General features: G+C 41.3%; 1 protein-coding gene across 2 annotated transcripts in view; it reads left to right on the forward strand.

Moving 5' to 3' along the window:
- AGBL1 (AGBL carboxypeptidase 1) overlaps nt 1-16884 on the forward strand; it is an 862602-nt gene that overhangs the window by 180148 nt on the left and 665570 nt on the right. For both annotated transcript variants that reach the window (XM_086711500.1, XM_025918486.2), the window contains exon 16: nt 9449-9593. In XM_086711500.1, coding sequence (XP_086567626.1) covers nt 9449-9593 — 145 coding nt within the window. The remainder of the gene's footprint in view (nt 1-9448; nt 9594-16884) is intronic.

Below are 16884 nucleotides of genomic sequence, written 5' to 3' on the forward strand. Positions count from 1 at the left end.
ATCTGAGACCTTTCTTCCTTCTTTAGCAAGGCCTGGATTGCTATATACTTTCCTTTTATGACCACCTTTGCTGCATCCCAGAGGTTTTGGGTTGTGGTGTTATTATATTCATTGGCTTCCACATACGTTTTAATTTCCTCTTTAACTGCTTAGTTAGCCTATTCATTCTTTAGTAGGATGTTCTTCAGTCTCCAAGTATTTGTTAACTTTCCAAATTTTTTCTTGTGGTTGATTTCGAGTTTCATAGTGTTGTGGACTGAAAATATGCATGGTATGATCTCAGTCTTTTTGTACTTGCTGAGGGCTGATTTGTGTCCCAGTATGTGGTCTATTCTGGAGATTGTTCCATGTGCACTGGAGAAGAATGTATATTCTGCTGCTTTAGGATGAAATGTTCTAAATATATCTGTTAATTCTATCTGGTCTAGTGTGTCATTCACAGCCATTGTTTCCTTGTTGATTTTTCGATTAGATGATCTGTCCATTGCTGTGAGTGGGGTGTTGAAATCTCCTACTATTATTATCAAGGAGTTCCTTTATGTTTGTGAATAATTGATTTACATATTTGGGTGTTCTCACATTTGGTGCATAAATGTTTACAATTGTTAGGTTTTCTTGGTGGATAGACCCCTTAATTATGATATAATGCCCTTCTGTATCTCTTGTTACAGTCTTTATTTTAAAGTTTAGATAGTCTGATATAACTATGGCTACTCTGGCTTTCTTTTGTTGACCATTAGCATGATAGATGGTTCTCTATACCCTTACTTTCAATCTGAAGGTGTGTTTAGGTCTAAAGTGGGTCTTTTGCAAACAGCATATAGATGGATCTTGTTTTCTTATCCATTCTGTTACCCTATGTCTTTTAATTGGAGCATTGAGTCCATTGACATTCAGAGTGAGTACTGAAAGATAGGAATTTATTGCCATTATGTTGCTTCTAGAGTTGGAGTTTCTGGTGATGTTCTCTGGTCCTTTCTAGTCTTTGTTGCTTTTGGTCTTTATTTGTTGGTTTGGGTTTCTTTCTTTCTTTTTTTTTTTTTTTTTCATCTTTTCTCCCCTCAGAGAGTCCCCCTTAAAATTTCTTGCAGGGCTGGTTAAGTGGTCACAAACTCCTGTATTTTTTGTTTGTCTGGGAAACTTTTTCTCTCTCCTTCTATTTTGAATGACAGCCTTGCTGGATAAAGAATTCTTGGCCACATATTTTTCTGATTCAACGCATTTAATATATCCTGCCACTCCTTTCTGGCCTTCCACGTTTCTGTGGTAGGTCTGCTGCAAACCTTATCTGTCTTGCCTTGTAGGTTAGGGACTTTTTTCCCTTGCTGCTTTCATGATTCTCTCCTTGCGTGAATATTTTGTGAATTTGACTATGATGTGCCTTGTTGATGGTTGTGGTTTTTTTTTTTTTGTTTTTTTTTTTTTTTGAGTCTAATGGGGGTCCTCTGTGCTTCCCAGATTTTGATGTCTGTGTCTTTCCCCAGGTTAGGAAAGTTTTCCACTATGATTTGCTCACATAACCCTTCTACCCCTATTTCTCTCTCTTCCTCTTCTGGGACCCCTATGATTCTGTTGTTGTTCCTTTTTATAATGTGTCACCTATTTCTCTAATTCTTAAATCGTGCTCTTTTGCCTTAATCTCCCTCTTTTTTTCTGCTTCGTTATTCTCTATAAGTTTGTCTTCTACATCACTGATTCTCTGTTCTGCCTCATCCAACCTTGCCGCTGCTGCATCCATCTGTGATTGCAGCTCAGTTATAGCATTTTTAATTCCATTGTGGCTATTTTTTACTTCTTTTATCTCTGCAGAAAGGGATTCTAATCTGTTTTTGACTCCAGCTAGTATTCTTATTATTGTGATTCTAAATTCTGGTTCAGACATCTCACTTGTATCTGTGTTGGTTAAATCCTTGGCTGTCGTTCATTTGTGCTTTTTCTTTTGGGGTGAATTCCTTCATTTTGTCATTTTGAAGGGAGAAAAGGAATTAATAAGGTAGACAAATTGAAATTAAAAAATTAAAATTAAAAAAATATTAAAATTAAAAATTACACACACACACAAATTCAATAGATGATGCTAGATCCTAGGTGTATTTTGGTCTGGGTGTTGAAAGTGGTTTGAAAGATTAGAGAAAAAAAATGGGGGGGGGGAGAAAAAAAAAGGAAATCGTTGAGAATTTGCAAAAATGCATACACTGAAGTAGCTTAAAATTAGATGATGGGGGTAAAATAGAATTTGAAAAAATATACACAAAAGTAAAGAATATAGTAGAAAAAAATTAAAGAAAAATATTTGTAGTAAAAATTAAAAATAAATATGAGTTTGTCTTTTGTATTCAAGAAAAAAGAAAAGAAATGAAAAAGAAAAAGATAAAAAAAGAAAGAAAAAAAAGGAAACCATTTGAGAATTTGAAAAAATGAATTCACTGAAGTAGACTAAAATGAGATGATGAGGGTAAAATAGAATTTGAAGAAATATACACAAAAGTAAAGACTATAGTAGAAAAAATTAAAGAAAAATATTTTTAATAAAAATTAAAAATAAATATGAATTTTTTATTTTTCTGTATTTAAGAAAAAAATGAAAAAGAGAAAAAAGATAAAAAAAGAAAAAAGAAAAAAGAAATCGTTTGAAAATTTGAAAAAAGTGAATACACTGTAGTAGACTAAAATAAAATGATGCAAGTAAAATAGAATTTGAAAAAAATTACATAAAAGCAAAAAATATAGTAATAAAAATTAATAAAAATATTTTTAATAGAAATTGAATGTAAAAATGAAGTTTTTCTCTTCATTCAAGAAAAACGAAAAAGAAAAAAAGCAAGGAAAAAACAGAAATTATTTAAAAATTTGAAAAGTTGAATACACTGAAGTAGACTAAAGTAAAATGATGGAAGTAAAATAGAATTTGAAAAAATTTACACAAAAGTAAAAAATATAGTAACAAAAATTAAAGAAAAATATTTTTAATAAAAATTGAAAATAAAAATGAATTTTTTCTCTTTCTGTATTCAAGAAAAGAATTGTAAAAGAGAAAAAGAAAATAGTAAGAAAAAAGAAAGAAAATTGAGTAGATGAACTTGCTAACAGATTGAAGTAGGACTGAAATTTCTTCATTTTCTCCTAGAAGTCAGTGTATGTAGCTCTTTATGGTCCATAAACTAAGCCGGCGGTGAGACTTGTGTTCTTCAAGAGCGAAGTCCGCCCATTTGGGCGGGGCTCAGTGTAACAGCTCCGCTCTCCACTAGATGGCGCTGCTAGCCTACTGGGGCGGAGTCTTGCCGCGCTCTTAGGTGCGCGTACGTATGCGTATGCACATGCGCTGGAGCAGTGAAAATGCCTCCTCCCAGCCACCCAGTCTGTTCTCTCCGTTCAGCAATCGTGCACTCGTCCTCTGTCTTCAGCTCTCGTCCACTCCCCGCTTTTCCCCCCTCCGTGACCAGGCCCCAGGCCGTACCTCTCTCCGGAGTTTTGTCTCAGACGCGGCTGTTTTCCCCGGCCCCTTACTTCCGAACGACTGCGGCTTTGAGCCGTTCCGCCCCTCTGCTGGAGGGTCTCACCGAGCAATGGCCGAATGTCGGCTGCAGCCAGGAACGCCTGCCGGACCCTGCTGCTGCCGGTGCCCCGAGACTGCAGCCAGGTGCCAGCTGCCCCAGAAAAAGTTCGCAAGATAGTGTAGCAGCACCGTCTCAGGGATTATGGAAAATCACAACACGTGCCTGGCACCAGACTCCCCCCTTAATGACCTTGCCCCAGCACCAGCGAATGTGGCCGTTTTCTGGGGTCTGCTGGGACCACGTGGCTTCAACAGTCTCTACTGAGTCTCCTTCCAGCAGTGGAACCGCTTTTCCCTGTGTGGCCCGAGAACCTCCCGTACCCCACTCTGCTCCTGGGGATTCACCCTTCCCACCAGAGCACCACCAGGTATCGAGCTGCGGAGTTGCAGCCTTTGCGCTCCCCTTGTTTACAGTCTTAATGGAATTAAAACCCTCTCATTTCTTCTTTCTTCTTTCTCCCTTTTTAGTTTAGTCCCTGCGGCTGTTTCCAATTTTCCACCTTCTCTCCAGCTGCTTTTGTGGAGGGATGCTTTTCCCATATTCTCCCCCCCGCTCCCCAGTCTCCATCCTCTCTCCCCTGAAAAAGCGGTTCCCTACCCTTCACGGCTTCTTGCTCCCCAAACTCACCTCTCCGTGCCACATACCTGCTGAATTCTGTGCTTCTGGTTGTGCAGATTGTTGTGTTAATCCTCCAATCCGTTTCTAGGTGTGTAGGATGGTTCAGTGTTGGTCTGGCCGTATTTCATGGACGCGAGACACACAAACAACTTCCATGCTGTTCCGCCATCTTGGCTCCTCCCTAGTTTTTGTGTCTTTATGCTATTGATAACTCAGAATATATTATACCCTTAGGGTTAACCATGAAAAATACTATTATCAGTAGCCCTTGGCGTGATTTTAAAAAGATTTTGATTAATTCCCCAGATGTCTTTAGCTTGTTTTTATACAAATAAGAATCTTTGAGAAAGAGCTAGTGTGAAAAGTACGAGGTACTGGCCATGTCCATTCTCTCGTATTTTGGGCCCTTGGTGCTTAAAATTTAATATTGCTATCAATCTGTGGCTTCTAAGCAGAATTAAAAAAAACCCTGATAGTCTGTATTGTGAGGTTTAGTTTAATTTAGGTAATATAATCTATAAATCTAAGGTAGGCTTTTGCAAACTTCACTACGTTGCCAGAAGTTAAAAGTCAAAGAATGAGGGAAGTGTGGAACTCTTCCCATACAGCCATCCTGACACATGAAACTGTAGGTGTAAGATATAATGTGGTGTGCATATTCCAGCCCTGGAAAACAAGAATGGATAAGATTGCTCTACTGAAATTGGTTTTATATATTCATCCCATGAAGTTGACTTGGACGTCATAAGGACAGTAGTGTCTGTCACTGTATTAAACCTCAGACGACTGAGTTTCTTTCTTAGTATCTGGATCATAATACACTGAAGGAAAAATTCTAATATTTTCTCCTATGCACAGTTGACTAATTTGCTCCCCACCGCAGAATACCCTCTCCTCCTCTATCTCATCCCCTTCTCCCACCCACCTTGCAGACCAGTAGGCCAGAAAATAAAAGGGATTCTTGGTAAGGGGCGGGGGCAGGGCATAAAAGGGCAGCCTCCTTTTTCCACACCTTCCATAAAAGTAAGCAAGGACGGTTTCCGTTTCTGTGTTATTTACTTCCCTGCGGCCTGCTTCTCCCTCTAACGTACACAGCCTCACACCTTTCGAATTCTTTCCCAGCTCAGGTCTAAAGTAATTTTGGTGCCGAAGGGCAGAGGGAGGGAAGCGGCGTGCTCTGAGTGGCCGTGTAATACACAACAGCTGATCTCTTCTGACATTTATCTCCGCTCTTGAGAGGAGAGGGAACAGTTCACTCATGAAGATGAATGTCATACAGGGACTCTGCCATTGTGCATCCTTCCGAGGGATCTCAGGAAGGAGACTTGGCATTGGAGGGAATATTAGTAACGCTGCGGACATGGGGAAGCTGCTGGCATGGCTGCTCTGCCTTATTAGACCCTGTTAACTGAAATGATGCACCCATGTTAAACAGAGCCAGCGCCATTATAAGATTATCTACTTCCCTCTGTATCTTGGCATTTGCTCATTTCATGCATCCACAGGGGAAAAAAAAAATGACTTCCTGGCATATTGTTAAGTACAAATGGAAATAGATTGAGTTTGCAAGTATGCATTTGTGTACTTTGCTTCTTGCTTCATTGAAGGTTTTTATGATTATAAAAGTGCAGATTCTTCCTAAGACAAATGGTTCAGGGGCTGGAAAAGCAAAGCGTTTTAACTGTGGGATAACTGGCTCGATCCAATCCTGGGTCATCTTTGACCCAACAGGACCTATTGAGGATCCAGCAAATCTGAGAATGCACTTGATTTTCACCAGGCTTCTTCTCCATCTCGAAGAGCAGATCAAGAAGAGAAAGTTCTTGGAATCAAATTTCTACCACTTGTGAGTGGTATGACCTGGGGCAGGTTTTTCCAACCTCAATCTCAGATTCCCCATCTATAAAATGGAGACAATAATGGCATCTCCCCCATGGAGCTGCTCCGAGGAGTACATGAAATGAGGAAAAAAGTGTGTAGAAAGCTGAGAACAGTGTTCGGTACATAGTAGATGTTCAGTGAATGTCAGCATTTGCTCATAACTAGTAGAAACTTCTTAGCACCAGTGACTTAAAGAGTCAGTGATCAGTTTCATTTTCATGAGCTGTCATCTGCTTTAGTTTACATTCCTTCTCTTACATTAGACTTTAAGTTTATAAGCAGCACTAATTTATAAAGACCAAACTTCACATTCTTCCTTGCTAACTTGGGCCAAAAGACTTCTTGTCTTCTTATCCATTCCCAAGAGACAGGTGATACAATAAAAGAAATCTTGGTTTTGGAGTAAGCCCACTTATGGGGTTGAGTCTTGCTTACTAAGCTTTCTGTGTGGAGTTGCTCAAGACGCTTAGCTTCTGTGATCCTCAATTTGCCCATCTGTAGAGTGTGGATAGCAACACTTACCTTAAAAAGATACCAGTAGGATGAGAGGTGAAATATATTAGGCATTCTAATTACTACTCCTGGAGTCTTATAGGTCCATTTATTCTACAGACTCAACTGAACAGCTGCTATGTCCAGGTGGTATGCCAAACATGAAGGTACACAAATGGATAAGAATAATCCCTGTCATAAAGTGTTAGCAGTGAGGGAGAGACAGAGTGTGGCAAGAAGTGTGTAAAAGGGCAGATAATCAGGAAAGACTTCTTGGAAGAGGAAACCCTTGGGTTGAGTCTTGAAGGAAGATGTAGTCTGAATGAGGAAGAGGGAAAGGGTCTTCCGTACAAAGGAAGAGCTTGGGAAACACTTAAAATATAAAGGATGAATGTTACTACCTTGTAAATATCCCCCAGCATATTCTCATCATAACTGGGGAAACAAAAATGACTTGTGCTTAGAATCTAACTTTATCATGGACAGATTGAATTGTTGCAAGCCAAGTGTTTCACTTTAGACATTTATTGAACATGTCACTATGAAGATGGTGATCTTGGGAAAGTGTGGAGGTCCCTGAAGAGGAAAGTTTTTGCTATTGGTAGAGTCATCTCCTGGTGCAGTATGGCCACCAGGAGACTCCAGTGGGGAGATGACATTTGCTTTAGGTTCAGCTAGGGTTTAGACCCCCAAACCAGGGTTGTAATGGAACCTCCTTTAACAGAAACTCATTGTAAGTGGGGTAATGCCCATTTTTTCTTAAATCCCAGCAGTCTGCAACCATTATGGGGAGGGCTGGCTCATCGATGGGGAGCATTTAGTCTTGCCCATGAGAATCTTGCCCACCAAGCTACAGCAGGTGTGTGTGTGTGTGTGTGTGTGTGTGCGCGCGTGTGCATGTGTGCGCATGTCATGTGACTTCAGTGTATTTAATAGCATAGTGGGAAGTGTACAAAGAAGCAAGGTTCATGTCCAAGGAGACCACCCCTGTTGGCCCTCAGGGAAATCAATTATACCTGAGGAAAGATGCAGGTTCTGTTTCTAGTGTTAGCAGGCAAAAATCTTGGTATTGGGAAGGCACTAGGTGTTTGCTTCCACCTGACTTTGCCTTCACGAATATGCATATGTGAGCACAGGTGTGTGCTCACATGTGTATTCTATCAGGTGAAACACTCATCCACATTTTGATTGGTTGTCAACATTTTGATCATTTTGACTGGTTCATTTCATTTCACTTGGTTCTTCTGTTGTGGAGAAGTGTAACTGATCAGTATCCGTTGTTCAGCTAGGTGTAGACCCAACGAGCATTTGCAATGGAGCCTTTTACGAGTGAAATCAGAAAGAGCATAAAAGGTAGAGCATATGTGGCTTGTGTGCTTTCTGAGCCTTCATCTGCTTCTTCACATACTTACTAATAGCCAGAGCCTTGACCCTGGAGAAAGTGCAGAACTTGGGGGAACTATGGAGAAAGTAGACCCAATTAGGTATCAAGACAAATGGCATCATGGGTGAAGATGCCTTGTGGAAGTTTCTAAGGCTGTAGTCACAAAGGAGGGGGGTTCTATTAATGTCATACTAAAGAGCTACAGGGAGAATGACTTGGGGCTTATACTGTAGGGGGTATCTTCTGTCCCTAGAATGACGAGGGCTCCAGGGAGCTGTGCAGGCAGAGGCTGAGGAAAGAGGAATGTGCAGGGCATAGTTTGTGGGACTACCATTCCTAGTTTTAGAAATATTGAAAAACCACAAGAAATAAGACAGTGGGTTTTTTGTTTCTTTAGTGTTTGCTTGATTTTTTTTTTTTTTTTTTTTTTTTTTGGTGGAGGGTGGCATGTAGGTAGCAAAAAGCCAGAAAGAATAATCTGTGATTTTTACATTTTGCAAGAACAGAGATTCATTACCTGCTATTTCTTCCCTCTCCCCATCTTTCCCCCCAATAAAACCCAAAAGCCCAACGGACAAGTAAGCCAACATTGTAAATGTTCAAAGGTGGGATTACATCTCTTGGTGTCCGGGTGTATTTTGCATCTTAATGCGGTCTTGATGATAACATTTCTCAGGAAAGCCTGCACAGCTGTCTCAGCATCAACAGGCAAGGCGCGGGCATAACTGGCGGCGTGTGGGGAAAATATTGCTCGGAATGTACTGCTGGGTGCAATTTACTTTGATACTGTTCTCTGAAGTATCAAAATTGGTTCTTCATCTTTGACAAAGGAAAATGTGTACTCTGAAGCTATAAGAAGCCAAACCACATTTGGGGTGACAAATGTATTCCTTTGGGAGGCAAGTATTGTATAGTGGAAAGAACCAAAGCTTTGCAGACAGACCGATCTGGGTTCAAGTCCCATATTGGCCACTTGCTATCTTTGCAACCTTTGACAAATTAATTTTTCTAAGCTTTTGTTTCTTCACCCACAGAATGGGCTGTTGCAAGGATAACATGAGGTGATATGTGTTAAGTGTTGAGTTGGAACTCAATATGTAGCAGTGGTTACTAATAAACTCACTTGGTGGGCAGAAGGGAAAGACAGGCTGTGCTCTATGGGATCTGGGGAGAGGCAGGGGCCTGGGGAACCCACATTGGAGCAGTAAAGTGTATGTCTGCCATAGCACCTTAGGATACTCAGAATTATTCACATATCTATTTTGTAGCTCAGTGACTCTGTAGGTTTCATTTTCAGACACAGCAAGGAAAGGCTCATGGCATGTATGTCACAATCAGGAGACAGATGGACCTGCCTAGACGCTCTGATTTGGCTCATGACCCGGCAGTTTCTCTGCTTTTTAAATTTCACCCACGTAGTGGTTCAAGTGAAGAACATTTTGCCAGTATATAACATGAGAGGTTTATAGCATCTGGAACCTCTCCCTCATCTTCTCTCTTCTCCTTTCTCTTTTAGAAATCATTATCGCCAGAGCACTGCTGTCACAGGGGGAGCATCTCAGAAGCATTTTTATACCCTCACCTTTGTGGTCAACTTCCCCCACAATGAGGACGCCTGCTACCTGGCCTACCACTATCCCTACACCTATACTGCCCTCATGGTAACTTCCTCTTGACAGTAGCACCCCAGCCGGGCTGAAGAGGCTCTTTGAGGTGTCCCTGGAAACATTCAGGAGACCCTGACATCCTGGGAAGCTGTTACCTTCCTAGGGGAGCCAGGCTTTGCTGTCCCTAACTTGGTGGCTTGATATCTGTGCCATCTTCTTCCCTGGGCAGAGCAGGAGGCTGGGGGCATGACCAGTGATGTTCTGAAGCCCCAAGTAGCACACAGTGCTCCTCGTGGGCATGGCATGGGCAGGAGGCATGGCCATTTCACAGGGGACTCTGTCTTTAAGAAGGATGCAGTCATGAGACTGGAGTGAGATTATCAGGTTGAAATGGGAGTAAAAACCATAAGGTCAGCCGAGAGGCAGATTTGAAGGACATCCCCCGATGGAGAGGAAGGAAGCAGAAGATGAAAGGGTAAAGATGAAGCTAGGGGACATTCCTTGCGCCCACAAGCAAACAGCAACTTAGGCTTTTCTCGTCAGTGGCTCCCATGGCAGGAGGTGCTGGAAGGATCCAGGGTGCACGAGAGGGGTGGACGAAATGAATGCCGAATCACTGTAGACAAGGGCCTTATTCTTTTTATGAGAGGACTGTGGTGTCCGTCAGTCCAAACCTGAGGTTAGCATCCCTGCATTCTGTCATGCTCTGACAAAGTTTCCATAGACAAATTTGAGCAAACTACTGAAACCATGCATTTTTATGTCATTTGGAAAAGTTGGCAAACTGTCCCCTTCCCCCCAGCAATTTCATGGCTCCCCTGAGGATTAACGAGCTAAAAGTATCTTCTATAAAGCACTCTCATCCTCTGTGTTAACGCAAAATGTTATTAGCAGATTTATAATAATATGTGTTTTATGTGTAAGTGTATCTACTACTTAGCCTGAAGGATGAGCATTTTCATCATAAGGCTGTGATAAGGAGTTGGAAATGGTAATAACCAAGAACATCCTTGCCTTCAAAAGAAATGTTCAGGTATAAATGAAAGTTTTCCTCCATCGAGAAGGCATATCTTAAACCACTTGGCTAACTGCTTCGGGAAAGTGTATCTGCCCTTCTCCCCATATGTTGTCTTGCCTAAAGAGAGATTTTTACTGTTTTCCAGATTGCAAAAGATACACAACTAGTATTATTTGTGTATCGCACTTAGAGATCTCAAGAAGTTAATCCAAGAAATGTGCGTCACGAGCTATGCTGTAACAAGCTATGTTTATTATAAAACATGCTTTTTGCCTCTGGGGACCTAGAGCAGGCAAGATTCATGAGCCCCTTCAACAGTTGCATTTATTGTCTTGCTTGAGAAGCTCTGCATGCGAACAGTCAACTGAGGAAGGGGATTCCTCTTTGCATGTGTGTTTGCCTTTCCTATTGGGGGAACAATCCATGGGTCTCGGACACTATTCTTTAAACTTGTTGGAATATCTTAGACTCTGATGTGATTCTCGGTGGCAGTCAGTATGAGACTTGAGAGCTTGAAGGGGTTTGGGAAATTGTCTAATTCACCCTTATCATTTGCAGATGCAAACATGGAGGCCTAGACACCCCACATCTAGCTAGTGGCCAAGCAGGGAACAGAGCACCAGCCTTTGAAGGCTATTCCTGTGCACTTCTACTTGACTATAGAAGAGGTGTAGGAGAAACTCAGAAGAACTATTCTGGGATCAGATCAGTGTCCTTCCCTGCTATGATGTACAACCACAGTCCACTTTTACAGGCACACATACTATCAAGTTGTATGATTGTATAATGTACGATGGTTGAGTTCAAGTCACGAACCCATGGTTTTTATCTGCAATGCCAAGTACCATGGATGTGGTACGGCAGGATAGTGTTGTTCCCCAAACACAGTCCCATTCTTTTTTTTTTCTCCCTGAAGTATGTATGTATGTATGTATGTATGTATGTATGTATTTAAAATGCGAGCAGGAGAGGGGCAAAGAGAGAAAATCCAAGTAGGCTTCTCACTATTAATGCAGAGCCCAGTGCAGAGCTTGAACTCACAAACTGTGCGATCATGACATATGCTGAAATTGAGAGTTGGACACTTAACCAACTGAACCATGCATTTGCCCCAAACGTAGTCTTGTTCTTATCCCAGGATGCTCTGATGGGTTCTTGTGAGGTGCCTGTACGTTGTTTTGAAGTGTGTAACTTAAAGTAAGATGCCAAATGCAGTCAAGCCCTGCCTGAAAAAGTGTCAGGTCTTGAATCAACCAGCTGGCACCTCACCAGGACCTGTCAGAGCATCTTGAGATGAGAATGGGACTGTGTTTGGGGAACAACACTATTCAGCTGTACCACATCCATGGCACTAGGCGTTTCAACTAAAAACCGTGGGTTGATGACATGAACCCAACTATCAGAGATTGTATAACCACACAACGTGGTGGTTGCGTGTACCTATAAAAGCATAGCTACTACAACTATTGTACGTCACAGCTTATGCCTTTAGGGTCCACTGACCTTTTGTGCTCTTGTCAGACCACAGGGTCTGAAGTTTACAATCAACCAATAGCTTAGGAATCAGTAGTCAATGGTGGGGAGATAATTTTGTCTTGAGTGGGGGACAGAAACACAAGAAAAGAGGAACCCCCTCCCCTCCCAGTTACTTGATCTTGATGAGAGGGAAAGAGAGATCTTGTGAATTGATGCTTATTGGCTTGTTGCTTAGCCTATTGACTGGGAATCTTTTCCCGCTGGGGAAGTTTGAGGAGAGTTAATGAAAAAGAGACAAAGGAAAAGGGACACTTTATCGTTTCTCCTAAATGAGTAGAACAGAGTAAGAAAGACATCTGTTACCTGAAAGTGAAAAGTGCATATAGTCACTTTTGGGTTTTACATTTCCAATAATGCATGGTCTTTGTTCTCTCTAGGTTTAATACAATAATTGACTCTATGACTTCTATTAAAATCTACTTCCTCCCATCCTGGACACAATGAGTACATTCCATAGTACAAACTAGTCTATTTTTGGACACATCCTAGGGAGAAATAGTTTTTCTTCCAACAGATCAGTGATAAATTAAATGTGAATGATACCCCAAGGGCAGAATTAACTGCATGTTACTTGGGGGTTATGCTGAGGGGTGGAAAATACATTTCTATGTGGAATTCACAATTTGTAAATCTCTTATAATATGGAGTATGTTTAATAATTACAGACATTTTTATAGTGGAGGACATGTGTATTGGATGTTTTTCAACATGAATACAATTTTGCAATTTAAAAAACTTTATTATTCTCTTATAATAAGAGAATTAGCATTTAGTTCTTTCAAATTGATATCTTCCAGATGCTTGCCAGGAACTCTGTTGGATAATTGTCCAAATTATAATATTAAAATAAAGCAAAAAGAAAGAAATATAATGATATAATTATGAAGCAAGCAAATGGAATTCTATTTTAATCATCCATATCAAGCTGTCAATAATTGCAATGATGGTTCAAGTGTTCACAATACTTTTTAAAGTATCTGGATTATGTTGTGTATTGCCCCTAGGTAGCCAGTAGTATTGGCTGACAATGGGGCCCCAAGAGAGTTTCTGATCGACATTTTAGAGGGTAAGGAAGCAGGATCTCACTGGGAATTTATAACTGTATGAGTTGGCAAGAGATAAAAAGGTGATCATAAGTAGGGTCCATATGTTGGGAGAGCTTAAATTTCCAAAAGTTTGAGGGTGGTTTTTCACCAGACATACACATGTATGGTGGCCGGTGCTCCCACCATTGTTCTCAGAGGTTAAATAGAGTATAGTGTAGGGTAAGAAAAAGAGAGTGGGAGAAGGAAAGAAAAGAGAGAATTAGAATATATTTGCACAGTCTTTTAAAAGGGTGCAGGGGCGCCTGGGTGGCGCAGTCGGTTAAGCGTCCGACTTCAGCCAGGTCACGATCTCGCGGTCCGTGAGTTCGAGCCCCGCGTCGGGCTCTGGGCTGATGGCTCAGAGCCTGGAGCCTGTTTCCGATTCTGTGTCTCCCTCTCTCTCTGCCCCTCCCCCGTTCACGCTCTGTCTCTCTCTGTCCCAAAAATAAATAAACGTTGAAAAAAAAAAAAAATTTAAAAAAAAAAAAATAAAAAAAAATAAATAAAAGGGTGCAGAATATAAAAGCAGTTACTACGTGGGTTAATTGTGAAGGCTGAGTTACTTGATACATGGAAGGTGTTAGCCAAGTATGGGCGCGTAGCAAGCAATACTAGATGGTAAGCATCAGGGCATTTAGTCCCTTTTTGATAATGATGCGTGATCATTTTCTCCATTGGGCTGATGGGAAGATACCCATTCCATAACATAATCAAATTAAAATTATGTAAAAAATCCAAATAAAAGACCCCAAAGAAATAAATGCCAAGGCTACTTATGGTTGTCTTAGGGTAGTTGATTAAAGTGATTATTTTTTACTCTCTTTTCCAAATCATAAGTAATATAACTTCCTTTATTTTTAAAGGGAAAAGGATCTGAAATTCATGTTTTCTTTCTAATCAGCAAATCTATGAGCAGACACCTAGAGACAAAGCATTTCTCTTCCTTCTTAAAGCAAGTCCGTTTAAAAATTTTTTTTTTCAACGTTTATTTATTTGTTGGGACAGAGAGAGACAGAGCATGAACGGGGGAGGGGCAGAGAGAGAGGGAGACACAGAATCGGAAACAGGCTCCAGGCTCTGAGCCATCAGCCCAGAGCCTGACGCGGGGCTCGAACTCCCTCACCGTGAGATCGTGACCTGGCTGAAGTCGGACGCTTAACCGACTGCGCCACCCAGGCGCCCCAAAGCAAGTCCGTTTAATGTAGAGAGAGAGGCACTGGCGGGCTGGGGCAGTTGGACAGAGCCCATTAGAGCCCTCCTGCAGCAGGCTGTCTGGATCTTATTTAGCTTATACATGTCATCTCTCCTTCTCTTGTGCTGAGAGACCTTCCAGTCTCCGATGAGCGTATTTAAGTGACAACTGAGAACTAGTCTGTATACAAATAAAATAGGCCATCTCCTTAGGGGTGAGCTTTCTTCTGAATTAGGGGCACAGAGAGTACAGCTGTTTAGGGGATAACAATGACAAATGAACGATTTTCAGTGCGGGTACTTCTCACCTCATCAATAGCCATTGCGGGGTAACCTGCTGAGGCCAAGTGAAGTCTTTTCTGGAAGCTTAAAGGAGAAGGGGAGAGGAAGACTCCTGTGGAGAGGCGCCCATAAGGCTGCAGCCTACCTTATCAGCCTGGCGTCTTTCATGGAGAGGTAGGATTTTCTTCTAAGAAGACAACCTCTCAGGGGGTCCCGTAATTGCCTTGAACTCATTCCCATTTTCGTAAAGAAACCCACCCCTGTGGCTTCTGTGGGGCTGTGATTATACTTGGTTGTTGGCACATGCATTCAGAAGCCCTGTTTCTCTCATCATTTATCCCAGCCATGTCCAATTACATGTGGCCCTGCTGGATCCGAGATGGGAACATTCACCTCAAAACCATTTTCTGGAGAACAATACAGAGCCATTTCTACAAAAGGAAATCGCACGGAAGTTTATAGGTGGTTTACTTCTGGAAGTCTTCTGTATGACTGGAGCCAGAATAATGCCCTAAGGGTAGAGGTGTTACATATTTGGGGACAGGTGGAACAGGACAGAGATTTCAATGAGGGGATTCGGGGAGATGGTTGCATGAAAAACTACAGTTACAAGAAAATGAGCTTAAGCTAAAAGATGGTAGGCATTGTTCAGTTGTGATATTATTAATCATAGAAATAGAATAATCAAACATTTAACAGAGAATTCATAGGAGAAGAAAACTTTGAAATTTTGCTTCCTCCTGCATTTGTTGCTGGGGCACACGCTAAGGCCACAGTGTTGTTTTCGTTATTTGAGTATGGTTGACGCACAACATTAACTTCATCATACAACATTGTGATTGGACATCTCTGTACATTATGCAGTGCTCACCATTAGTGTAGCTGCTGTCTGTAAGGTGATGCTGTTTTGAAGGGTGGTATTCATGGGCACAATGGTGCTTTTAGTTTTTATTTTTTTAAAAAAGTTTATTTATTTATCTTGAGAGAGAGAGAGCAAGCGAGCAGAGGGAGAGGGAGGATCTGAAGCAGGCTCTGCACTCGCAGCGCAGAGACCGACATGGGGCTTGAACTCATGAACTGTGGTATTATGACCTGAGCCTAAACCAACAGTTGGACACTTAACCAACTAAGCCACCCAGGTACCCTTCTTTTTCACTTTTTTCTTTCACACTCAATTGTGTTTGAAGACTTCTGTAGTAGACCAACCTGCCTCCAAATCTGCTTTGGGAAGCAGGTGACATGATTTATAAAATCTAGATTTTATTATTATTTTTTTTTAGATTTGGCATCAGACACCAAAGAGCTGTGGCCCATTTGTAACATTGTGACATCGCAGAACGATGGTCAGTTCTTGTGTTGAGAAGTCTCCCCCATGCCTATGAGGACCCTTGTAGCCATAATGAAATGTCAAACGAAAAAAAAAATTCCTCATAGAAGCAGTTCAGCAAACACCATGTTTTCCAAAGCATATTCTATAGCATTCCAGGATCCCGTGATCTTTAGAGAAAAAGAATTTATTGGTCACATAAATTTATGAAACACTGTTTGCTACTTTTTCTTCTAAGTTTACAGTGCATATTGGTGTTTTATTTTTTTTAAGTTTACTTATTTATTTTGAGAGAGATAGAGACAGCACAAGTAGGGGAGGAGCAGAGACAGAGGCAGAGAGAAAATCCCAAGCAGGCTCCACGCTGCCAGTGCAGAGCCTGGTGTAGGACTTGAACTCACGAAACCATGAGATTATGACAGAGCCAAAACCAAGAGTTTGACGCTTAACCGACTGAGCCATCCAGGTGCCCCAGGATGATATTGTTTTAAAGAATCTGAAAAGTTCTGCAGCCATGAAAATGTTATCATTTTAATTCACCATGTTCCGGGTGCTTTGGCTGTGAATTTCCCGTCCCTCCACCTCCCTGCCCACCCCCCAGCACTTAGTAACGTCCTGCAGAACACATTTTGGGGAGATGCTGCAGAAGAGAATATTGCTTTCCCAGTTTGGGGGCCTGGAATCTTGAGAGTAATCATGAGATGGGTTTTGCTCCATCCAGATTTCCATAATAACCAATACTGGGAGCAGCTTTCACCCAGCAACTTATGAAAGTGATTAGAAGAATTTGTTTATGATCAGAGAGTATCATCTGAACTCACAACTGTATTCATTCTTTTAACTAAATTTCTACAATTTCTCTTTACTGGGATGGCAAGACATGGCTGACATTCTGAAAGGGACATT

This window comes from Puma concolor, chromosome B3, assembly GCF_028749965.1.
Source record: "Puma concolor isolate L17-30 chromosome B3, mPumCon1.1.hap2, whole genome shotgun sequence".
Taxonomy (NCBI): Eukaryota; Metazoa; Chordata; class Mammalia; order Carnivora; family Felidae; genus Puma; species Puma concolor.